General features: G+C 43.9%; 1 protein-coding gene across 2 annotated transcripts in view; it reads right to left on the bottom strand.

Annotated features, from left to right (window-relative positions):
• Positions 1–26519, bottom strand: part of CHN1 (chimerin 1) — a 127448-nt gene extending 100929 nt beyond the window's left edge. The window contains exons 1-2 of one of the 2 annotated variants that reach the window (XM_064162298.1): positions 26365–26519; positions 25812–25927 (exon numbers count right to left, since the gene is read on the bottom strand). In XM_064162298.1, coding sequence (XP_064018368.1) covers positions 25812–25911 — 100 coding nt within the window. In that variant the 5' untranslated portion in view covers positions 25912–25927; positions 26365–26519. Of the gene's footprint in view, positions 1–25811; positions 25928–26150; positions 26330–26364 lie in introns of those variants that run through there. The other variant, XM_064162289.1, reaches the window with a different exon arrangement.
• Positions 26520–26984: the final 465 nt, after the last annotated feature.

Here is a 26984-nt window from a genome sequence, read left to right as displayed (position 1 = left end):
GCGGCACAGACTTCTCCAGACCTGCCCTGGATTCACTCAGCATGCTCTTTTTTTTTTTTTTTCCCCAATCATAGAGTCAACCAGGTTGGAAAAGACCTCCAACATCATCCAGGCCAACCTAGCACCCAATCAACTAGACCATGGCACTAAGTGCCTCAGCCAGGCTTTGCTTGAACGCCTCTAGGGACAGCAACTCCAGCACCTCCCTGGGCAGCGCATTCCAATGGCAAATCACTTTCTCTGCAAAAGAAGTGTCTTTCAAACCTAAACAGCCCTGCCTTTGCTCACTTTTCTATCCTGTATTCTAGTGCTACACATGAAGAGACAGTGGGTTTCATAAATACAATTCATAATGACTCAGTGATTAAGATAGCACTGGGTCTAACTGCCATCCTCTCCAAAGTTTAATCTTTGGAAGTGTGACAGTTTGGGTGTTACCCACCTCCCCACTTGTATGAAAATCACCCAGACTAGCTGGAAATTAGAATGAAGCTTTATATTTACAGCTTAGCACAATATACAAGCAGTTATTTACAATATCTACAGCTACAGACAGAAATATACAAGTTAAAAAGGTTATACAGAAACACAACAGCCCTCCCAGAAATCAGAGTCCCCAGGAGGGGCTCCCAACCACCCCTCCGCCTCCTTTCCACCCCTCTACCTTATCCCAGACTTTGCCTTACGTGCAAGGTGAGTTTGGAGAATTGGCCAGAGGGGTTAGGAAGCAGACTGATTAGTTACACAGACAACAGGTTAGAGAGAGAGAAATGAAAGCAGCCAGAGCGGAACTGTTATATATGTTTGTGCTCTTGTTTTTATACACCTCAGCAAGCCTATGAGTGAAGTAGACATCACCATTGTTTCCTTTTCACAGCCTATAATCTAATTCATCTCACTAAAATATCCCACCTAGGCTCAAACTAGCACAGCAAGGTCCTGCAGATGTGCTACTATGTCCTGGGGACTGGTCAGGGCGCTTTGAATCTGCACTGAGACCCTCAGTGGCCCACACTGTACTACAACAGTGAAAAAAAATTCTCAGCAACAGACGCAGTCATGGTTATTTGTTCCTAGTTTGAAACCTTTAATTAAGGCAGTGCAAGTGGATTCATTCCAGAAGCATTGTAACACGATCCCTTAGCACTGCAATGTCACATGGGAAAAGAGCAAAACTTTCAAGTAAAAATAATGGGTTTAGTCCCAGAAGACAACTCTTACCTCGCTAGCTGGATTTTCCTTTCCTACAGTCTGGTATTTGGCAATATATGCTCCAGCTGAATTTACAAATAAATTCTTTAAGGACAACACAGACACTGTGTTAGTAAAATATGACCTGACTGTTATGAAAATACAAATATCCTGGCACTCCAGCCTATACTTGATCACGCTGAAGCCATATAGTTGTTACAACAGAGGGTAGCATGATTATAAAACTGAAAACCAACAATTTTTGTGCCAAATAAAAAGAAAAAACCTCAAGCCTTGTTAAAGTCAGGCAAGAACAGCAGTAACGTTCATACAACAAACATTTAACGTTCGGAAATTGGAAGGAATGATTCATGTTATGCAGCTGTGTTGGAAAATCAGTCAGTGAGCTTTACAGCCTTTACAGTGTGAGAACACCCTCTGGCCATCTCACAAGAGGTAATGTAAAAAACAAAAGGTCATTTCTACTGAGTGGGGAAAATAAAAGGAGAGTGATTTGCCATTGGAATGGGCTGCCCAGGGAGGTGGTGGAGTCACCATCCCTGGAGACTGTTCAAGAGAAGACTGGATGAGGCACTCGGTGTATAGGGCTGGGTGCTAGGTTGGACTGGATGATCTTGGATGTCTCTTCCAACCTGGTTGATTCTATGATTCCATAAAGTACAGTAGCAGCAAGTCCAGCACAGTAACAACAGTGAAGCAAAGGCTCTGTAGCATTTTCTTCTGCACAAGGATGCGTCTGTTGCTAAAATCATTCCACTACACAATGACAAAATAGGAAGTGCATAAACATCAGATCAGTTTGTGAGTTGTAAGGTTTTAAATGGGACCACATTGATTAATCTTTAAGACATCATCAAGTCCAGCACAGTAACAATGGTGAAGCAAAGGCTCTGCAGCATTTTCTTCTGCACAAGAATGTATCTATTGCTGAAATCATTCCAGTACACAGTAATAAAATAGGAAGTGCATAAACATCAGATCAGTTTGATAGTTGTAAGGTTTTAAAGATTAATCAATGTGGTCCCATTTAAGACATCATCAAGTCCAGCACAGTAACAACAGTGAAGCAAAGGCTCTGTAGCATTTTCTTCTGCACAAGGATGAGTCTATTGCTGAAATTATTCCACTACACAATGATAAAATAGGAAGTGCATAAACATCAGATCAGTTTGATAGTTGTAAGGTTTTAAAGATTAATCAATGTGGTCCCATTTAAGACATCATCAGTATTTTGAAATAGATTATTAGGAAAAGGGCTTGATTTTCAGATAGCACAACCTTCCACATACAGCATTTCCAATTAGGCACTCAAGGCATGATAAAAACCCCACAGAAAATGCAGAACTCAAACTACATTTTCTCACTAACACTGCACCACTTTCTAATTAATGCAATAAACACTACACTGTCAGTTCTCAGATTTCCTACAGCTCCCATCAGCACAGTACCTCAGTTCTGCTAAACGTTTCTATGATAACATAAAACAGTTTTCCACAAGCTGTGCATCGTGTTTATCTCAACTGTATTTTCTGCCTTAAGTGAGATGCAATTCAGCTTAAAGCTGCTCTTCTCCTAAGGTCTGGAGCACTACAGAAAGCATAAACACATCAACTGACCCTACCAGCATTGGTAAGGGTTTGCCAGCATGAAGGCACTCTGTCCATGTGCATAAATTGCAAATTCAAACTCGGCCCAGTTTCAAACTGACAGATGCTGCTGCTGAATAGTCTCCTAACCTTTAAAAATGAAAATGTTTGATAGGATTCCACTACACACAAGCAATGTCAGTTCTTTAGTTCTTGTGATGGTTGGGGTGTTACCTGCCTCTCTCCCTTCCCCACTTTCAAAATCATCCACACCAGACTCAGACAGCTCTGGAAATTGAATGAAGGTTTGTATTTACAGCTTAGCAGAATATACAAGCAGATACTTACAACTGTTTAGCAGACATCACCATCGTTGCTCTTTCACAGCCTGTGATCTAATTCTTCTCACCAAAACATTCTAACTAGCTTCAAAGTAGCACAGTTCTTCAGAATTTTGCTCTGATTAGAAAAGTGTAAGATTTTACTTTTACATAATGTAGTGAGGCCTCTTAAAATTCAAACCCTGAATCCATATTGATACCTAACAAATTTCCAGCCTGGAAAAGATTAGGAAAGAAACAGCTGTATTCCCAAACCTGTACTTTTGAAGTCCTATATAGACCTGTCACAGTGTAAATATGTAAGGTGTAAAGAAAAGAGTAAGAATATCTTGAACTTGTGGGTAAGAATGAAGGGATGGGGGAAAGGAGGTGAAATTGTTGTAGATGTCTACTATAGACCACTAAACCAAGAGGAAGATGTTGATGAGGCCTTCTGCAGACAATCGGAGGTAGTCTCTAGAGCTAACTCCTTGGTACTCATGGGTGACTTCCATCACTCTGATATTTGCTGGGAAGCTCATACAGGCAGGCACAGCCAGGCACTGCCTGTCCAAAAGGCTCTTGCAGTGATCACTTCTTGATGCAGGTAGTAGAGGAACCAACAAGGAGAGGTGCACTGCTGGACCTTGTATTAACTAATAAAAAGGGACTGGCTGAGGACACTAAGGTCAGGCACAGGCTGTCCCAGGGGACAGTGATCATGACAGTGGAGTTTAGTATTACACAAGGTAGAAGCAGACCAACAAGTAGAATTACAACCCTGGACTTCTGCAGAGCTAAATTTGTGCTTTTCAGAGACATGCTTGCAGAAATCCCATGGGCTAAGGCTCTAGAGGAGAAAGGATCCCAAGAAAGTTGGTTAATCTTTAAAGACCACTTCCTTCAAGCCCAAGCTAGGTGTGCTCCCCCAAGTAAAAAATTGGGCAGACGTGCTGGGAGACCAGCAAGGCTGAGCAAGGAGCTCCTGAAGGAAATCTCAGGGAAGAAAGAAACTTACAATTCATGGAAGAAGGGATTTGTCAGTTGGAAGAACTACAGAGAAGATGTCAGGGCATGTAGGAAGGCAACAAGGAAGGCCAAAGCCCTCCTGGAACTGAAACTGGCAAAGGAAGTAAAAGAGAATGAACCCATCAGTAGGAAAAGGAAGAACAGGGAAGGTGTGGGGCCACTGCTGAACGAGGAGGCAGCCCTGAGAACTGAGGATGTAGAGAAGGCAGAGCTGCGGAATGCCTTCTTTGCTTCAGTCTTTACACCTAAGACTGAACTCCCCAATGTACTCCACACCCTGGATGAAGAAGAGGAAGACTGGATGAGGGAATGCTCCTCACTGGTCAGTGCAGACTGGGTTAGGGATAAGTTGTACAAATTGAACATTCACAAGTCCATGGGCCCCGATGAGATGCACCCAAGGGTGCTGAGAGAACTGGCTGATGTATTTTGCTCTGCCACTCTCCATCATCTTTGCCAAATTGTGGCAGACAGGAGAGGTGCCTGAGGACTGGAGGAGAGCCAATGTCACTCCAGTCTGCAAAAAAAGCAAGGAAGGTTCCAGGGAACTATCGACCTGTCAGCCTCACCTATGTCCCTGGGAAAATGATGGAGTGGCTCCTTCTGGAGGGCATCTCAAGGCACTTGGAAAAGAAGAAGGTTATCAGGAGTAGCCAGCATGGATTTAGCAAAGGGAAATCAGGATGGGTGTCAGGAGGGGGGCAACAGGCTCTTCTCACTTGCTCCTTCTGATAGGACAAGGAGCAATAGGTGCAAGTTGCAGCACAGGAAGTTCCACCTGAACACAAGGGGAACTTCTTTACTGTTAGACTTGCAGAACGCTGGAACAGGCTCCTCAGAGAGGTTGTGGAGTCTCCTTCAAGGCCTGTCTGGATGGATTCCTCTGTGACCTGAGCTAGATTGTATGGTCCTGCTCTGGCAGGGGGGTTGGATTCGATGATCTCTTTGGGTTCCTTCCAACCCCTGACACCCTGTGATCTGACATCACTTGAAAGCCCTCTGCAACTCAAAGTTATATGCAAGGTAAAAGGTGAAAAGGGAAACAATGCTGCAGAACACATGAAAATACATTTTCAGTTCTCTATCCTGTCAAATAAGGTTTTGCTCTTGAACCAATAGCAAAATCAAACAAATCTTTAAAGCAAGCATTTTATCCCTGACCAGCTACACTCGGTGCTTTCATTTCAGGCATGGACAGGCTGGATATTAGGAGGAAGTTCTTCACAGAGAGAATGATTGGCATTGGAATGGGCTGCCCAGGGAGGTGGGGCACTCACCATCCCTGGAGGTGTTCAAGAAAAGCCTGGCTGAGGCACTTAGTGCCATGGTCTAGTTGGTTGGCTAGGGCTGGGTGCTAGGTTGGACTGGACAATCTTGGAGGTCTCTTCCAACCTGGTTGATTCTATGATTTCTTGAGTACCTTACATGATAGGTTACCTGTCTCAGCTTCTAGACAGGTTTTGCCAGTCCATCTCTGGCTCTTTCTGACAGACAAGAAGAGAAGTCATCCCAACCTTTTAAACAAATTTCAGACCTTTCTTGTAATCATCTTCTTTCTTCCCAAGCACACTCTCTTCCATTCCAGGACTTTGCCTTCTCCTCAGACTTAGCAATCTTCCTCTGCACACAAGACCTCTCCTCTCATCCCTAAGAAACGTCTTAGTTTGCACCTCAACACAGTCTCACTAGGACTCACCTAACACAGCTCCATCTATCTCCTCAGCATGTTATTCTCAAGCCATCACTTCTTGCCTTGAGGCTTCCTTGAAATTTGCTTAACCAGGGAGAAAACAGAGACAGAAAAGGCCAGAACAACACAACAGCTTCTAGCAACAATCCCTTTATAGGTAGAAGTGTCACAGGGGGTCAGGAGTACTGCTTTCCAGGTTCAGTGTGACCTCTTTTAAGCACATAAATGAATGAAAGAGAAGGAAAACTACACATCTCGGGCATGAACCGTGTGCAGCTGAGAAGTGAAAAGCACAGCACCCATCAGAAATACACACTTGCACAGAAAAGGGCTTCTGCCAACAGACAACCATACAGCCATTTAGGAGACCATAGACATAAACAGCCACAAGTGCTAGGAGAGCATCTCATATTTTTCCATAAACACAAACACAACTAATTGTTACATCACAAAGTAGCCTTTTCCTTCATTATTTTCCCTCTTTCCTACCCACTTCCATTTTATCCCTTATATAAATCTGGACAACTGTAGTACATTCAAACTGTACATTTGAATTGCAGATAAAAAACCTGTTACTATTGCCTCCAACTGTTTAGACTGCTTGTCCCTGTGCATTCCTTTTATAGGAAGAATAAAAATGTTTACCTCTGCTTGAAATGGTTCTTTCTCTCTCCCCACTAGCCAGCTCTAGGGTAGAGCAGCAGCACTTAAGCTACATATGGTAACCCGATAAAGCAGCTTAGAGCTTAACTGTGAGGTTTCCCATGGAGAATTCAGTTTTATTTTGTCTTCCACTGCAGGTCACTCCCTGCAGCATGGTGATCTGTAACATCACCTTGGAGATTTGTTTCATGTTGTCTGGGAGGAAATAATCAGCCATGTCTGACACAGCAGCTTTTGCCCTAAACTTTTATTTTATTTGGCAATATCCCTGCTGAACATAGATGGTACCTCAGGTAGTGAATATTGTTGAAGAGACTGGTTCTTAGCCACGTGGACCAACATGATCAGGAGAAAATGTAATTTTCATCCTAGATCAGTTCAGAAAACATGAATAGTGATCTAAGTCATTCAATCAACCAGGTTGGAAGAGACCTCCAAGATTGTCCAGGCCAACCTAGCACCCAGCCCTGTCCAATCAACTAGACCATGGCACTAAGTGTCTCATCCAGGCTTTTCTTCAACACCTCCAGGAATGGTGACTCCACCACCTCCCTGGGCAGCCCATTCCAATGCCAATCACTCTCTCTGGCAAGAATTTCCTCCTAACATCCAGCCTATACCTCCCCTGGCACAGCTGGAGACTGTGTCTCCTTGTTCTGTTGCTGCTTGCCTGGGAGAATAGACCAACCCCCACCTGGCTACAGCCTCTCTTTAGGCAGTTGTAGATAGCAATGAGATCACTCCCCTCTGAGCCTTCTCTTTTCCAGGCTAAACAACCCCAGCTTCCTCAGCCTCTCCTCTTAGGGTTTGTGTTACAGGCCTCTCACCAGCTTCATCACCCTTCTCTGGACAATTTCCAGTATCGCCAACATGATCAGAAGAAAGTATAATTTTCATCCTAGATCAGTTCAGAAAACATGAATAGTGGTGCAAGTCATAAATATGATATCTAAAAGGTTCCTCTGTAAGCTACATCTTATGAAGTAATCATTAGGCATTAGCATGTGTTTTAAGATGTTAATTTTACTTTGTTTGGCAGCAGGATGCATTCAAATTTAACTCCTAGAGAGATGCTTGACAAACCTATGTGGCCTTTTGCTGATCCAAACAACAGACTTTACAAAACAACTTCTAAAAAATTCCTTCTTTGCTTCAAAACCTTCCTTATTAGCACCTTTGCTAAGTCCAAAATCCAGACACACACACACAAAATCACTTGTCTTACAGAAATAAAGCCGTAATTCCTTTGCTGGTGCCACAAAACCCATGCAGTTGAACAGAAAATGCAATTTCATCTCTGTTTTTTAGAGTACAAGTGCCAATAGCATTTCAGAAACCAGGCTCAAGCCATCACAACATGTTTTAAGCAGCAGCCAAGCAGGCTTTAGCAGTTAGGGATTTGATGCACTCCAACCGAAACAGAACTCAAACAGCATTAAGGTAATTAAAGGATGAATGCAGCCACCGCCCTAGGCAGCATGAGTGAAACAGATGGGCTACCACGACAAGTTTCAGGGTAAACAGGAGAAGCTGAGCGCTGGCTGTGGCAGCACGCAGCAGTGCTGGAAGCGTTTTGCACAAGTCCCTGCACAGGAAGGCAATAGCAGGCAGCTCCTGGAAAGGGGGCAGCAGGAGAATGCAGAGAACAGCCAAAATACCCCTATCTGTTGTGCATAGCCTGAAAAAGGACCTTTGACAAGCCTACATGGGAAAAAGAGTGGGTCCTTATGACCCAGGTGTTTTTTCCACAAAACCTCTCTCCACCTCTGCTACTCCTCAGCAGTCACTAAGCTAAGTGATGGTCACTAATGGGGGGGCAGGTAGAGTCTTAATGCAAGGAGCATGCACTGTGTGTGGATACCTACCTATCACACCTGCAGAAACCAACCCATCTGCCCCTGGCAAGAAGGGTACTATGGACACGGCACCGTCCCTGGGGGTCCTCAAGAAAAGACTGGATGAGGCACTTAGTGCCATGGTCTAGTTGATTGGTTAGGGCTGGGGGATAGGTTGGACTGGATGATCTTGGAGGTCTCTTCCAACCTGGTTGATTCTATGATTCTATGACACCACTGCCAGCAGCTGGTTCATTTCAGCTGGTGATCAGTAAAGAAGGGAGAAAGCTGTGGTCAACTTTTCTTGCCTTGCATGAAAAGTTCTTGTAGGAACAAACTTCTTCTGCATTCAGCTCACTTTTGTTCTGCCTTTGCCTTTCCACAGCTCAGGGGTAACAAATTATTTCTGACAAAAATATCTTGCGTGGGCTTGCATCAAGTTTTTTACAGGATCTCTGGCAACTTTTGGGCTTCTCTTAAACAAAAGCTACTGCACTCTTATTTTACCAAAAAAAAATGTTGGGGTTTAAAAGTGACTGAAAAAATAATGTTAATCCAAAATAAGTGTTGCTCTGTTTGTCCCTAAAAGCCAAGACATTAATGACAAGAATCTGATGGCACACATGGCCTGGGCCACGCAGGGTTTCACAACTAGGGCATAACAGCATTTGCTTTATTGGAAGATGTCCACAGGGCTGAAAACACCCCAATTCCCAAATACAGAATATACTATATTACAATCAGCAATGATGACTGATGTTTCTAGACCGTTATTGAGTCTTTAGTGCTACTTTAATGTTCTCCTTGGCACACAGTTTCCTTCGAATGAAGAAAAAGGCTTTGGAAACACTTAGACACATCAAGGCTCTGCCTCGGGGAGGCAGACACCATTACTCTAAGGAGCTTCAGTGCAAAAAGCTTCCAGATAAAACAACAGTTGTTTTCTTCTCCTTCTCCAGGTGGAGAAAAGACACCAGAATGGTGTCCATTTTAATGTGCAGGCAGGTGCAATTACTTGGCATGCATCACAGCTGTGCTAGTTTGAAGCTAGCTAGAATGTTCTGTTGAGAAGAACTAGATTACAGCCTGTGAAAGGAAAACAGTGGTGAAGTCTACTTCCCTCATAGGCTTGCTGAGATGTATAGGAACAAGAAATAAAAGCATAGACAACCACTCTGACTTGGGCTGCTGCTGGGGAACTGGCTGAGCTGCATCTTACTCTCTAACCTCACCCTCCATTTTGGACTAATCCACTTTGCTTCCTAACCCCCTGGCTGAACTTCTGTTCTTCTGGGACTGGGGTAAGGTTGAGAGGGGTATGGGGAAGGTGAAGTGGTAACTGGGAGCCCTTCCTGGGGACTCAGGTTTCTGGGAGGGCTGTTGTGTTTCTGTATTACCTTTTTACCTTGTATATTTCTGTCTATAACTGTATATACTGTAAATATCTGCTTGTATATTGTGCTAGATGTAAATATAAGCTTCATTCATATTTCCAGAGCCAGCTGAGTCTAATCTGGGTGATTTCTAAAGTGTGAGGGGGTGGGAAACACCCAAACCATCACAACAGCTGTGTGCAGAGAACTAACTCTCCCAGCAAAAGAAGCCCTGCTCCAAGCTCTCTGTGCTGCTGAGAGAACCCACTCTGGTGGGGAGCTGGAGCAGGGTAGCTCTTAAGTGTTAAACTAAAGCCCAATCTGGTCAGAGACATATGGCCTCCAGGTCCAAAAAGGGGCTGTAGCCATCTTATGTGGTTCACTGTCTGCCAGGTGACAACATTAGCAGGCAGAGGTTACAGGCAGCCTGATCAGCTGCCCCCATCTGTTTCCCTGCTCTGGAGCAGCTGGTATACAAGAACATCACTGCCAGCAAAGCCATCAATCTACAGGGATATGCCCAAGCATACCTGGTGAGCAGAGGGGACAGTAACCAGTGACAACTGTCCTAATGCAAAGTTTTACTCCTTTGATTTAACCCTTGTCACAGATGGCTATAACCCTTCATTCCCATAAAATCCCATGTACCTGGTCGGCTTTGGACTTCAAAAGTTAAACTATGTTTGAGTTGTTTAAGCAAGAAAAGAGCTGCATGTGTTTTCTTCACACTTTCAAAAGGTATTCCCATCTGGTAGGAGAACAAGAATACAGTCTAAGGGAAAGACACAAATCGGTGAAAACAGGGACTGGTAACAAAAGCAGCCCTTTGGCTGTGTTGTGGCACTACATCACACATCCCATGCCCTAGGAATACTTTAATGGGATAAAATTTACTATTCTCTGCACTTCTGACACGTTTTTCCTTATACCACTCTAAACAAGCACACTCAAGCTTCTAATTATTACTGGAGTAAAAACAAATACAGAAGTCAGTGTGAACAATGCCCCAGAAAGCTACAATGCCATTTCTCTGATATGACCAAGTGGGAGACAAGAAAGTATGCTCAGTAAAAGTGAAGAGACCTAAAGAAGAATGTGTTCTGAATAATTACATCATTCTTGAGGGGGAAAGAGAAAGAAGATCACACAGCCATCCTGGTTTCTACAAACACCTGATCTGTCAACAGCAACTTCTGTGATAGGGATTAAATAAGAGACCCACCAAAAATATGGAACTCAATGCCTTTTATTAGAGAGTCTACTATTACCGCTTCTTTATGAATGATATGAAGACTTTAGTGAATAATATTGTGCCTATCACAGGCACTGCTGCTGTTAAATGAACACATCTTCTAAATTATTAGACCAGGCTGCAAATGCTCTGTTTCTAGAGTTTCTTTTAACCAAAGTCAAGGAAGCCAGTAGAGAATCATAGAATCAGCCAGGTTGGAAGAGACCTCCAAGATCATCCAGGCCAACCTAGCACACAGCCCTAGCCAGTCAACTAGACCATGGCACTAAGTGTCTCATTCAGTCTTTTCTTGAACACCTCCAGGGATGGTGACTCCATCACCTCCCTGGGCAGCCCATTCCAATGGCAACTCATTTTTCCTCCTCTTCACCAGACAAATAGCAGCATCTGATACATGAGTGATGGCAGATAAACATTTTAAACATTCCTTATTAAAACAACAACAAGATGGTTTAAGTAGGAATTTTCACATGTGCTGTTCTTGTTCTCTTAGCTCTACTCCCTTAATGGAGGGTTGGGAAATACCCCTCCCATGAAAGCACAGCTACCTCACTGTTTATGAGAAGTTTTAAAACCTCTAAAATAGTTTCTTAAGTTAGCTGTGAGCATAAAAATTTAGACCTCAGAGAGGTAAAAAGATGACAAGTGCCACCTTGTGGGCATTTTCGAAGACAGAATTTAATGTTGGTTATCATTTCCAGGAGCCTCCAGACAACAAGCTGCAGAAAATCTTCAGCATTTCTGGGACCATCATCTTTGCTCCCCGAGAAAACACAGATATGACAGGAACTCTTAGCTGACATGACTCTGGGGGTTAGCTCTAAGGACAGCACTGAAGCCACCAGTTGCCTGTAACCCTCTGATTTCCATCACTACAGGATGTAACAGCTCTACAGGCTCATAGGTATCCAGAAGTCTGGTTCCCTCGGTAAACAGTTCCCAATTGAAAGTGTTGCTGAAAATCAAATACGCCTCTTTAGTTTATCTGTTTTGAAGTTAAACTCATTATGGCAAAACTGACCTGTGGGTGGTTGCAGCCTCAAAGTGCTGGATCAATGAGTTAGGCAGCTTCCCATCCTCCCCTAGGGGTTATTTGAAAAGTCATTTGCAAGCTAATTTTGCAGTTTCAAATTTTACATATGCCTTTATTGGTAAAAATGTGTCTAAGTTTTGACAGAAAAATTGCCCAAATATCTTCTGTATCAGTACAATAAAGTTTTGAAGCAATTCAGAGTAACATCAGGTAACACAAGCTTGAATACTACAGTCAAACTTTCCAGGTTTAAATGCAAACTAGTTTTCATTGGAGACACTGTTGTGATCATACTCAGTGAAGTTTGCTTGAAAGCCAGAAAAAATACCTGTCAAGGTTATTGCTCTTACACTGCTCTTATTACAGCCATGGCAAGGAATAATATAGGAGAAAACATTTACCCCTTGACATTTCCTTTTCTATTTTTTGTTTCCACAAATTCTTCTTTGTCTCCTCTTTTAAATAACCCTGCACAGAGACCAAGCTCATTTCCCAGCACTTGTTTTACTTCTTCCAAACATTAATACCACCAACAAGGGCACATCAATTTTACCCTAACTTTAAGCCAGTGCCAACTGTTAGAGCTACAGCCTCAAGGCATTCACAACAGTAGGTTTTTTGTCTTGATTTCTCTTAACATATGCAACAGGGAACATTGACTGCAGCTTGATGACACAAGTATTCTGAGCCATCACCCTAATAATAAAAAAGAATGATGTTACATGGTATAAAATTGTCTTCTAGCTGTAAATTAATCCCCTTGCATGAATAGAAGTCTGTCCAGTCAAGGTTGAGCAGAAGTGTCCCTAAATAAAGGACGAGCTTTCAGGCACCTTTGAAATACAAGCCTTCCATCTACTGCATAATGCCCTAATTTGCTGAATGGGGAGGCATATTTTATCACCATTCACTCGGTTGCTTTGAATTTTTTAAGCACAGCACTGAGACAATGAGCTTACATTTACTTTTCTGCTCTAAAAACCATCTTTTAAATCATGTATTGTGATTTTACCAGAAGTTGAACCACAACAAAAGAGCACAACACTGAACCTGATTCTCTCTCCCTTGGTGAAAATCTGCTGAGAACTTGTCTTCCTTTGCATTTTGTCTTTCCTTTGCAAGAGAGCTGCTGTGTATTCACTGGCCTTCTGGAGGAAAAATAAAACAAACCAAAAACATCCATTTGCAGCCCAGGCCAAAATCAAAGTCACATGGAAAAAATTAAGAGCAGATTTCTGGCTGATGTTAGATCTGGCCTCAAGACAGGCTCACATGTTCCAAAGCACGTCTCTCCATCTCTGTCAGATGGCCTAATAGATGCTGTCGCCTCTCCTTCCCCAAACTTGACCCATTTTAATTCTTAGACCATCAGAGTTATAACAAACCTATTACAATTCTTATTGCAAACAGATTTTTCATTTTCTAAAAGACTGGTATTAACACACACCATTGCTCATGCAAAACTATGGCTTGCATTTATGTCCTCATTTCCAGAACAGATGCAGTACATCAACACACATGGTTGGAAGGAGGACGACAGACTGCCAAGTGAAGTACTCTTGCCTGGAACCATGATAGGTTTTCATATTGTCATGAAGAAAATAACTGAAAAACATCATTGGCAGAGAAAGGGAAATGGACACAATGTGGTGGGCTGCCTTTTCTTGCAATGAAATGACGATTTTACTCTAAAACTCATTCTTCTCTGGCTGCAAGCTTTCCCCCAATCTAAAAGCTGCAAGTATTATTTCTTGCCTCTTCCTGGTCTCATATAAAATACTCAAGTGGCCTCCAGTTGCACAGAGTAGGTTGCTCCAGGTAGAAAAAACTGAAAACTTCACATTCCTTTCTGGCAATTTCATAGCTTGACTGTTATAGCTGCAGCCAAAGAACTACGGCAAACTACATTTCCCCACCAGTCTCTCCCTGCTTATAGCACTGAATCCATCATTTTTGTAACTCCTTTTCTCCTTGGCAGGCTCATCTGCTGCACTAGGCAGGAACTAGGGAAAGGTAGAGAGAGCAGGTGTGAGGTCCAGTCTGTGAAGCAGCTGTGCAGTGTGGTCCATAAATAAGGGAAAAATCAGCCTATTACCTTTCACTTTATCATGGCATCATGTTAATCAGGAGGCTTTCAACAACTATTAGCTGTATTTCTGAGACACTGATGCATCATTTTGGGAACTGAGATCCCATGGGAATGTCCACAAGTGAAAAAAATCAGACTTTGTCCTACAGAATGAGTCATCTAAACAGCATATGAACAGTTGCTGGCAAGACAAGAAGAGATTCATGTAGCTGAGATCATCCTACAGATCAAAGATCAGTATCTCCATTCTCAAGTCTTGCCAATGCAATAATTCTCCAGCCAGTGTTACCTCTTTGGGTGACAGCTCTTTTGTGTCTTTATCCCCACTCTGGCTTCATAAAAAGAATCCTATCGTGGACTACTGGCAGAAAAACACATTCAGACAGGCACATGGAGAACTACAGGATGTGACAGATAAAAGATCCAATTTACAGCTTAAAAATGGTCCAGGTCTATCTATGTAGCTAGATGGGTACTGCTAGAAAGCAGAATGCTGGCAGCAACTGTCAGAGATTGTGATACACAGGATTTCCTTATAGAAATAAAGGCAAATGCTAGCATGGCTCTGAGACATGGTGAGCAAGGCCTGTGCCTTCCACAGCTGCTTTTGCACAGCAATAAGAGAATGAAGATGCCTTCCAAATAAAATAGTTTTTACATTTAAGAGGTGTGACTAACAGCAGGGCTACCCCATCAACAAATCCTTTAAGAAGGAAAAACAAACAAACAAAACCCTTCCTGCTTCTCACACACTAAGTGGGAGAAAAATGTCAACGAACTTAACAGCTGAACCAGCCAGTGTGAGCTCTCACTCAAGAGTTGTCTACAGCTTACTCATCTGAGACTGCTTGGAAGCAGCACCCTGAGTTACCATCCCAGGAGGGCTGCATACTCTGTCCCTGACTGGAGGTAGCAGCAATACTTTCCACCTCCTGCAAATTCTGAGTCTGCAGAAGAGAAAGTCAGGATGAACTGATCATTCTGCTTTGGTCTGGTGCATCTGGAGGTGAGTCAAGGTGAAGGTTATCTTCTTATACAGCACAGTTTCAATAAACCGAGTTACTGAAAAGGGGCAGGCAAGGGTGCTGTGAGGGGCCAGTGACCACAACTTGCTTCGACACAGCGTGGAAGTGGGCAGACAGCAGTGCAGCTCCCCAAGAACCACAATAAACCAACAACACAGCTCTAGGCACACAAGTTCACATTGCCAATGCCATGGTAAGTTCCTCTCCTCTTGTTTTTTTGCGGTTTGGTGTTTGGATTTTGTTAACATGCTTGCAAATATTTACCTTGTTGTACTACAAATGTTATTTGTCAATAAAAAAAGTACCTGACAATTTCCTTGGCATTGAAGTAATATGCAACCCAAAGTTGCTGAATATTTTCTCACTGGGAAGAAGAATCAGTATGTTACTTTGAAATGCTTCTCTCATGTTAAACCAGTGAAGATTTTTTTTTCAACACTTTCAAGTCCTATTTATAAATATACTCTTTGAAAAACCTGAAAAGGAAGTCAGTAAAATTAATTGCTGTGCCGAAAATCATGGTTCCTTTGTTGGAAGGATATACTCATGTGCGTGTTCAGACAGTAAGGCAAAGGTGTCAGGGAGTGACAGGACTAGGGGGAATGGAGCAATGCTGGAGGTAGGAAGATTCAGACTGGACGTGAGGAGGAAGTTGTTGAGCATGAGAGTGGTGAGAGCCTGGAATGGGTTGCCCAGGGAGGTGGTTGAGGCTCCATCCCTGGAGGTATTTAAGTCCAGGCTGGATAAGGCTGCTCTAGGGTAGGGTATCCCTGCCCATGGCAGAGGAGTTGGAACTAGATGATCCTTGTGGTCCCTTCCAATCTGACTGATTCTATGATTCTAAGAGCTACATCCTGTTTGTAATTTTTTTGTTGTGTTTTGTGGTTTGATTTGGTTTGTTTGTTTCTTGTTTGGGGGAATTTTTTGTTGTTGTTTTTTTTTTGTTGTTGTTGTTTTCTTTTTATTTTTTTTAGGTTGGTTGGGTTTTTGTTAGCATTTTTTAAATGAAAAATGACCCAGTATTGCACTGAGTCATTGTGTTCAGATTCTTAAGGAAACTACATAAAGTACAGATGAGGAAGTATGGAAGACTGACCCTACCAAATAATTATCAGTAACTTTTATAGTCTACTCTGAAATGTATACTTATCAGATACTAATTCAGCATTAAGGAGCCTGCCTTGTACCCTGCTGCTGTGAGAGGAACTGGTTAGATGCACCAAAGGACAGGATTCTTTTGGCAGAATTGTAATATTACTCCATTTCTCACAGCTCCCCATTTACTCTGCATAGAGTAATTCCATACCTGCGTTTCCATTGCTGCAACTGACTTTGCTACGGAGCAAACTGTGATGGTCAGGGTGTTAGCTACCCCCCACAAACTTGGGAAATCACCCAGACTAGACTCAGCTGGCTCTGGAAATTTGAATGGAGCTTATATTTACAGCTTAGCAGAATACACAAACAGATATTTACAATATATACAGTTATAGACAGAAATATACAAGGTAAAAGGTAATGCAGAAACACAACAGCCCTCCCAGAAACCTGAGTCCCCAGGAGGGGCTCCCAACTGCCCCTCCACCTTCTCCCACCCCTCAACCTTGCCCCAGACATTGCCTTGTGCCCCAAGGAAGAATAGAGGGTCGGCCAGGTGGGTTAGGAAGCAAAGTGGATTAATCAGAGAGACGGCATCTGTGGTTAGAGAGAAAGAAAAATGCAGCCCAGAGCTCAGGCAGTGCCCGAAGTCGAACACCCAAATGCCCTATTGATGTTTAAGTTCTTGTTCTCATACATCTCAGCAAGCCTATGAGTGAAGTAGACATCACCACTGTTTCTCTTTCACAGCCTGCGATCTAATCCTTCTCACCAAAACATTCTAGTTAGCTTCAAACTAGCACACAAACTATGCTACTATGTTTGTTACATAGTACAAATGGTTGCAGTTGTGCTGCTAGCTGTGATAGCACAGCACTGTGCAACAAAACAAGTCCAGTATTGAGGAAACAGCGCTTTACATTCACTTTTAGAGTGGGAATGTCCCACAAGCAAGCCACTTCAGGACATTCAGTTCCTGGTCAGGGTCAGAACATGTTTTTATAGGAGCTGCCTGAATGGCAGCTACCTATAGACAGGAAGGAGACAGGAGGGCAGCAGGAGTGCAGAACAACCACCTGCCACGAGCACCATGAACTTCCATCTCCAACCACGTGATGTAATAAACAGATCTAGATCTTACCACCTGCACCAAAGACAAATGTGACTGTGTCCTTTCTCTTAGAGACAACTGAAAACATAACACAGTTACCTGCTCACTCTGAGCAGCAAGATTTAGCTTGTAAATTCGACAGTGGCCCAGAAACAGAATGCAGTTTTCCTAATGCATTCTCCCACAGACTAAGATTTGGTTATGTGAAAAGCCAGATCACATTAAGACAGCCTGTCAGCATTAAACAAAATTTAGCCAGATGCTCTAACCAACCAGAAAAAGAGAAAACTGTACTTGGGGACCAATGTACCACAGAAATCAGGCCTCTGCAGGAATAAATAAGATTTTATGGTCACACTTTCCAGGAACTATGAAATCACCTCAGAAATGTCACCTCTTTCATTCAAACAGGAAGAACAAATATCCTTAGCGCTGGAAATGTCAGAAGTCAACTGGCTTGCACACGTGGAGAATGCTCCAGGATTCCCTCCTCCCCCTGACCGGCATCAAGACATTAACCCACTATTCATAGAATCAACCAGGTTGGAAGAGACCTCCAAGATCATCCAGGCCAACCTAGCATCCAGCCTTGGCCAATCAACTAGACCATGGCACTAAGTGCCTCAGCCAGTCTCTTCTTGAACACCTCCAGGGACAGTGCCTCCACCACCTCCCTGGGCAGCCCATTCCAATGCCAATCACTCTCTCTGCCAAGAACTTCCTCCTAACATCCAGCCCATACTTTCCCTGGCACAACTTGAGACTGTGTCCCCTTGTTCTATTGCTGGTTGCCTGGGAGAAGAGACCAACCCCCACCTGGCTACAGCCTCCCTTTAGGTAGTTGTAGACAGCAATGAGGTCACCCCTGAGCCTCCTCTTCTCTAGGCTAAACACCCCCAGCTCCCTCAGCCTCTCCTCACAGGGCTGTGTTCCAGGCCCCTCACCAGCTTTGTTGCCCTCCTCTGGACACGTTCCCGCACCTCAACATCTCTCTTGAACTGAGGGGCCCAGAACTGGACACAGGACTCAAGATGTGGCCTGACCAGTGCTGAGTACAGGGAAAGAATAACCTCCCTTGTCCTACTGGCCACACTATATATATATATATATTTATATTTATGTTCTAACATATAGCTAAATCCTCAAGAAGAGCATGGAGAACTGCAGGAATGCTTCCCAGCATCTTCTTGGGTCTGCCCAGTGAGGGTGCTCAAGGACTAAATGCCATGCCATTGCGAAGTCCTAGCAGTGCTGTTAAATGTTTTAGAATATTAAATATTTCACTGGCTTTAAATCACACTTTTTCTTGTTTCAAGATAGCCTCAAAGAGGCAAAATCTGAAGGGTTATTGATTTCCTGCCACGATTTATGAAGATGTACAAGGCAGGTACAATCCATCCCACTGAAACGACAACCAAGTTAGTTTATGATTTTACAAGGGAGCAGGAAGCATTTAATATTCTTTTGATAACTACAAAACTGCCCCCGGGCAAGGTTTTGTGTTTGTTGTTTCATCCGAAGGCACGTTCCTGCAGATCTGTGCGGTCTCAGTCCACAAGGTGGAGCAGCTAAACAGCCTGAGATGCAGAAGCCAATCCTCAGATTGAGAGAAAGGAGAAAGAATCGTCAAACAATGCACTTCTACAGCAGTCACCCACAGCTGCACGCTTAGAGGGTCCTGGGTTTATTTGTGCTTTTATTTGGCACAAATAGCACAGTCTTCCAAAAAGCTACTATTAGGTTTACACTTCCAGTTTACTGATCACAGTAGTATCTGTCCTAACTATGGTACTGTAATTATATGTAAATATAGTTGTGGGGTTTTTTTTTGTCACTGAGATGTAAGATTTCTATCACATGGAAGTCTTTTACTACAGCTTAAAAATTAATTAAGGACTCTTGCAGACAGTTAGTACAAGACTAACATCCCCAAGCCCAAAGATACAGCTGACTCCAAATCAAATAGAAGTAAACACAGACTGACACCTGAAACCTCAGTTCTTGGCTGCTGTGCTGTGTACATCAACCAAGCTTAACTCTTCCTGGATCCTTAGATCCAGAGAGTATTTCCCTTCAACATCATAAGACGACTGTCTCCACTGCCTAGCAGGTGACTTGATGCCAAGATGGAAAGGGATGTGTTTATTCAATGGTCTACCTCAGCTGATATCATAAGAAAATCCTTTTAGGGAAAATTCCTGAACTTCATCTTAATTCACTACTTGTGCACACATCAGGTCTGCCCTTTTCAGCTTCAGAAACAATCCTCAAACCTGATTTCTCGAGATCCTAATACAATATTCAAACTCAATTTTATACCAGCCTCTGCCTGAGACACACTTCTAAATGCTAAGCTGAGAAGCCACGAATGAAATTTCATTCTCTTTTATAACTGTTAGTGTCACTTCTCCGGTATTTTGATCAATTGATTCCAATTTACTAGTTAATAGATCCATCTTCTTTTCCCAGTTCTTACACAAGTTTCCTTTTCGATTTTTGTTTTCCTTGAGATTACATTGCCAGCAAAACCTTTTCAAAAGGTGCTCTCCTTATTTACTTCATTAGGTTCTATAAATTAGGTAAGGTTAGTACAGCACCTAGGAGAAAATAATGATGATTCCCAGCACTTGGGCACTTTCTCTCCCAGATACATGAAAAGGAGTTGGAAGATTGAAGTCTATTGTGGCTAGAAGCTGAATTGCTTATATCTCCTTTAAAATTAGGCTGTGTCAGTTGATGCTGAGTGAAGCCCCAGCATTTTAAGCAAGGGATAAATGTTGCAAGAGCACCTACTGTAACTGACTTCAAAAGATCCCTACGAATTAGTGCTTTACTAGTAAAAACGATCTAGCCTCTACAATGCAATGTGGGGCATGTATTCACTTTACAAACCGTTTCAAGAGCATAAAAGCAGCAGTGTAGATCTTTATGTTTTGGTTTGGGGGAGGTTGGTTGTTTGTGAGGGTTGGGTTTTGTTTGTTTGCTTTTGTGTGTAGTTTTTTGTTTGTTTGTTTCTTCCTACAATCATCAGTGATGGGTACAATTCCTGTAGCACTCTATATTTCTGTTTCCTGTCGTGACAAAAACCCCACTGTAAATGCCTCAATTCCATGACCAAACTTCCATTATCTACTTCAATTAAGGAACAGATTCTAAGAATGCTTTTCTGGCATAGACTGGCACTTTAGCTAAGGGGCTTTGCCAGTAAACTTTTATCATCTCAACTGGCCACCAGTTTTAAGTGTAGTTCAGGGCTACATACAAAAACACAGAGGAGAACAACTTAAATTGTATGTGATCTGTACACCTTCTGTTCTCAGAAGGCTGTGCTCCTAAGACAAGAAATAAGCAGATCAAATTTTCAGTATTTCCTGTACTGCAGAGTCTGCAGGCATTACGTGTTGTGAGCCAGAATGAACATTTATTTCCCATGGTCCTGTGACAAAGCTAACCAAGCACTGTAAAATTCAAAAGCCCTCCCTAAGCAAGAAAAACAATTAGAGAACAACCAATTGATTTAATTTGCCAACATCTTTAAGATTGTCTCAGTAGCAAACACATGCTTGTACCACCATAAGCACACCCTACTTTTCGAAGCAGCTGCAAAACAGTAAGTATGGCTCACACACAGCAGTGATCACAGGTGCATATGACTTAAAATAGTAATCTGTTAATTAGCATTTCAAGTATGAAAGAAATAATTCCCAAAACTTTGCCTCATACCCACGGTAGTAGATAGATTAATAGAAAATTACTTCCATGCATTATAACACCAGAGCTCACAGCTGTGGAAAGGAATTCTGTTAAGCTGGCAAATTAGTATTTGCATGGTCTCTCAACAATGTACAGACACCTGAAATGGAGGGATAATTGGTTTCTTTGTCCCTGCCTTTCCTGACTGTCACAATATATTGCTTGTTTTGCTTCATCTGATATATTCCCTATAAATTTCTCTAAAAACTGCCCTTGTTCATCATCTCCTTAAATAGCCATATCTGTCATGCTGGCTACAGCTCTGTCTCTAATCCCATTCATCTGCAGCCACTCATCAGAGTGCAAGCACTTCAAAGATTAAAAGAGAATTGCTTCACTTCTCATTTCTTAACCACCAATATTCAGGAGAGTGAGTTTTCATCCACTGGCAGGCTCTGAGCAAGAAGGCATGAATAACTAATGACAAATATGTCCACGAAGATTTCTCCTGGCCGTTTTGAAATGTCTTCCTTTGTGCACACAAAGAGATTGATGAGCAAACAAATGAACAGAAAGGGAATTCATAAAACATAAGCACAGCTCATAAGCACTAATACAAAACAAAGCACTCTTTTTCTTTTGAACTACAATGCTAACTTTCTTTAAACACTTCTCAGGGCTCTCAGAGAAGCAAACATCAGTAGCAACAGGATAGCTTAACACTTTCCCTTCTTTTTCCTTTGCACTGTTTGTTGTCTTTCCCACACTTGAGTCATTCAAGTGGAATGACAGTACACACTTCAGTCGTGTTACTGCGAGATCTCACAGCTCAAGGTACTAACGGATGGGCTCTAGGAAGTCTAGCTATAGAAACATAGCTTACTGCTCCTCCCATCTCTATGAAGCTCCTACCCCTCACAGGGATTCAGCAGAGAAGAACTGTTGGGTATCCTTTACCTGCTTCTCTACTAAACCAAGCAAGTGGTTTTAGCCCAGCTTCACAAAGGCTGGGCATGAAGCCACTGAATTTGTGTCAAAAGAGCAGAGAAGGACCCTGGCTTGTATGCTACTTCAGAAAGCACAAAGTAATGGCTAGAGAGAAAAAGGAGGCCGCACCTGAAATCACCATGATCTTTTGTAAGAGAATGCAAATCTGCTATAGGATGGAAAACAACACTAGAATTGGACACTTGCTCAAGTTCCAGACATTTACACATGCTGGGTGTGACAATCTGCACCACTTAGTGGGAAAAGACATTTTAAAATTCCCTGCCAACTCCTGGCAGGCAATTCACAAACAATTCATCAAACTTATTGCACCTATTATGTTCAAACAACAGGATCAAGCTGTTTCCACTTTTCCAGGTTATCTTGACTGTCTTTCAGTCTTCCACTAATACAGATTTGATCCCCTGTTAGATCAAATCTGAACTCCAAGTACTTGTCCAGTAGAACACACATGCAAGGTCCTGGCAAAACCCTACTTCTAATGGTATCACAAAAAGCCATGTCACATATAGGTGATCACCTATGGTCATAATACATAATTTCTGCCACTATAACTTTATGCAACTATAAACCCCATTGGGATGACATTCTTTCCTGAAGCAGCCAACATACCTGATAGATAACAAAGGTACGTTCTTAGCCAGCAGCTTCCATGGTCTTCCATCCCTGGCTGCTTCAGAGTCCTCTCTGTTCTCCCCCAAGCTGATGTAGCAATTTTAATCTCAAGTTTTACATGCTTTGGAGCACATTTTACTAGAAGCAGCCCCAGAACACGTGAAATATGGTTCATTGTGATGCACCATTATGGGTTAGAAAAGAAGAAACACCTCATATTTAGCCTAGAGTTCATGTGAAGGACCAGAATCAAAGCAAACAAAACTCTCAGGACCTCTTTTCTCAGGACAGTTTTACTGGTAAAAGATAGGTCTGAGTTAAGAACAGTACAGTTATACCTGCTTAATACCTCAAAACAGATATGTTGATTCAGGCACAGTTATTCTGTCTTTCCTCGGACTTGCTGATGTTCCTTTGGTAGAGGGTTACACTGAAACAAGTCAAGACCCTCTTTTCTGAGTTACATTTTTAATGAGTTACTATGGGTCAGCTCTGGTGCAGTAACTGAAAACACAACTATTCATAGCAGCCAAAATTCAAGGTAAAGGCTGAAAACTGCTCTAGAAGTTCAAAGCAAGTATCTTGTGGTCCATCTTTGTTACAGCCAGGAGACAGTGTGGCAAGCTACCTCAGCTCAGAGGATGCACAGCAACACACAAAGCTGTGCCAACTCAACCATAAGTTAATCATCCCTCATCTGCAAACATAACATGCATTTTCTGCTTTTAGACAGCTCTCATTCTTACATTCACAGTTCAAGATGCACTCCACAGCTTTTATATTTATGAAAGGCAGCATATTAATTTGCTGGCACATGTTAGCCTTATTTGTTGCATTGTTTTATTGTTGCTTTGTGTTTTCTCAAAGGGTGGAACCTTGAGGTTCTACCCAGGACAAGATATTGTTGATAATCTACACACAACAGGGTACTCCACTCTTACCTTCTCCTTGCTCATTTCTTTTTACAGATATTAGTTTAACAACAGATGCAATAGCACCAAAAAAACCCAAAACCCCATGCAATTCAATTTAGTAAGTAATCTAAATGTGTATTAATAGAAAAAAAATGTCATTCAGTAGATCATGTAAGCTTAACACACCAGCCACTTGACTTGGGAATGCCACTTCACTTAAAAATTAAAGCATTCTTAATTCTTTTGAGCCAAAGATTGTAACAACACATTAAATACTCACTGTGGGAAAATCGATAGTTTTCAAAACTCTAGTTTCTGGTGGGGTTTTTATGGGTTAAGGACACTTACAGCATTTATGTGGAGTGCCTGTACCTGCTCCTCTTCTCACCAATTTGAAGTTACAATGACACAATGCGACACACACAGTAGGCTATTTCACTAACATAAACCTGCCATTTGAGTGCAGTCTGCGTTCATTTGTGTTTGTAAATTGAGGAGCTTGATGCCCACTCTGCAGCTGAGAATGTGCAGCCCCCCCCCCCATAGCTGCACCACCTCCAGAAGACTGGTGGCTCATATGAACTCAGTAACAAGATCAGGCCTATAAGGACAGGGACAGTTTACTGCAAACTATGATTCACCACCTTTTGTATCCTGAAAAACTCAGGGTAGGGTGTCACTGTAGATGGCAGAGGAGTTGGAACTAGATGATCCTTGTGGCCCCTTCCAACCCTGACTGATTCTATGATTCTACTCATATGTACTCAGTAGCAAGATCAGGCTTATAATGACAGAGACAGTTTACTCCACTGCAAACTATTATTTACCTCCTTTTGTATCCTGAAAAACTCAGGCAGGAAATATAAAGAGCTCTGTAACTAAACCTAGCAGTGCATAGATTTGTATCTGTGAAGAGCTATCTTGCAACACTATCTGGCCAGTCTGATCTAGGGTAGGGTGTCCCTGCCCATGGCAGAGGAGTTGGAACTAGATGATCCTTGCTGCCCCTTCCAACCCTTACTGATTCTATGCTTCTACTCATATGTACTCAGTAGCAAGATCAGGCTTATAATGACAGACACAGTTTACTCCACTGCAAACTATGATTTACCACCTTTTGTATCCTGAAAAACTCAGGCAGGAAATAAATAAGAGCTCTGTAACTAAAGCCAGCAGTGCATAGATTTGTACCTGTGAAGAGCTATCTTGCAACACTATCTGGCCAGCCTGATCTAGGGTAGGGTGTCCCTGCCCGCGGCAGGGGGGTTGGAACTAGATGATCCTTGCTGTCCCTTCCAACCCTGACTGATTCTATACTTCTGTTCTATCATTCTAACACCTGTCAAACTTGTTCTTAGGCTGGGTTTAGCGTGCCGTTGTCACACAGCAGGTGTCAAATTTTAAGAAGACCCACGGAAACATTTTTGATACTTTAAGAAATTGCACCAGCCCAATAACCAGGACATTTGTTTACACAGGAATTAAAATCCCCAACCTCAACTCTCCAGACGGAGTTCCTATCATCATTTAAACTACTCACTAGAAAGCACTTCTGGTGAGCAAGCTCCTCACAAGAAACAGTGCCCGATTATCCTGCCAGTGCCGTACTTGTTACTTTAATTTCTGCTTTCCTTTGCATTGTTGCATTTGCCTAACGTTTCTACAAGCAGTTTGTTGGGTTTTTCTAAATCTCACTCCACTGTAAAACTATGTATATTAAGCGTTAGCAAGCTTAATAACCTTCCTAAAGAGAACCCACACGTTCAACAGTTAGCAGTGTAGTTTCCACAGGCAGGTTCTCACTACGCTGTCTCGGGTTGTGAAGCCAACCACAGCAGCGCTTTACAACCTCCTCAAAGCGTCCTTCCTTGCAGCAGAGCCCTTAAACACAATAACGGAAACACATCTAACCGTTACAAGCAACTAAACCCTTTACCCTGACCTTCCTAGGAGAGCGGGGTCCCACGGTAGCCAGCCCAAGGCTTCCCCACGCACCCCCTCAGCGGCCGTCGGGCTCGCTGAGGCACCGTAACTTTTATTTGTTTACCACGCCTCGCAGCCCGAGCCCACGCCGCGGCCGGCACCGGCGGCTGCCCCGAGGCGCATTATTCCCTACAGTCAGCCCCAGGCACGGCGAGGTGCGGTGCAGCGGGCCTCGGCCTGCGGCGGCCCTTCGAACCGGCGCCCACGCCCAGCCGCTGCCGTGCGGCAGACAATGGGGGACGACAACCCCGCGCCCGCCGGGCTGAGGCGGCGGTTACTCACCGAACAAGGTCAGAGCCATCGCGGCGGCGGGGCGGGCCTGGGGGGCGGCGGGGGCTGGCCGGCTTGCGCGGGGCTGGCATTGGCGCGGCAGCTCTCGCATCAGCGGCGGGGCGCGCCTGCAACACAAGTTGGACGCGGGGCTGTCAGGACGCCCCGCGGCACCGGCGCCCGCTGCTACTTGCTGCCGCGGGGCGGGGTGGGGCGGAGTCGGGCGGCCGCAGCCCGCGGCGCAGGGGAGAGCAGGGCCCTGGGGAGTCAGGGTGGGGGCACGACCGTCGGAGATGTGCGGCAGCTGCGGGGCACTCCCCGCTCCCGCCCCCCGCCCCCGCCCGCGCTCACGCTGCGGCCCGCCGCCTCGGGGAGCCATCTTGCGCCGCCACACGACCCGCCCTCCTCCCTCCGCAGCCGGCGGGACGGTTCCCATGGCAACGCGGCCGGCCCGCCGCCCGCCGGGGCACAAAGGGAAACGCCGTCCCCGCGTGTGGGGCGGCCGCCTGGGCTATCCTGGCCGCGGGAGAGGGTAGAAGCTTTAGTCCCGTCTCCTCACACGTACGTGGCACTAGCAGTGCACGGCTTGTCCCTCGGGCACCCTCCGAAGCCGTTTCGGACGACTGCTCTCCGCTGAGGTGATTCTCTGTGGGAAGCAGCCTCGGAGCAGCGGGCTGCCTTCAGCCTGGCTTGGGCTGCCTTCAGCCTGGCTTGGGCTGCGCGTACTTTCCGCAGAAGGACAAACGGCCTTGTGAGAAACACGACTTTTTAAAAGAGAGAGATCCAAATGCGCGCTCAAATTGACATTTAAGAGCAACCACCGAGAGAGCAAAACTCTGGAATTAACCTCAAACTGCCTCGGTGCGAGAAATGCCAGCCAGAGCAGCTGCCGTCGTTTTTCGCTGTCCAGGACTGTAAATTTCAGCACTGGGAGTATTTCCCCAAAGACGGCATCGTGGCCCCTGGAACTCCGTTATACAGTTCGCGGTTTTAACACGAAAACAGGTATTTTAAACGGAGGTACTGCTCAGCATATGCCGGGCAATCGGACCTGCCTCGTTCAATGATACAAGAGCTTCCCAATTTCAGGTCCCGCTGTGCCGCTCAGACTTGAGCTGTGTGTGCCGGGAACTCAAATCCAGCCAGCGCAGGGATCCGGATTGTTTGCTTAAATTCAATCCTGCG

The sequence above is a fragment of the Pogoniulus pusillus genome, chromosome 2 (genome assembly GCF_015220805.1).
Source record: "Pogoniulus pusillus isolate bPogPus1 chromosome 2, bPogPus1.pri, whole genome shotgun sequence".
Taxonomy (NCBI): domain Eukaryota; kingdom Metazoa; phylum Chordata; class Aves; order Piciformes; family Lybiidae; genus Pogoniulus; species Pogoniulus pusillus.
Note: the sequence above shows the minus strand (reverse complement) of the source record. Positions and strands in the feature narration are given on the sequence as shown.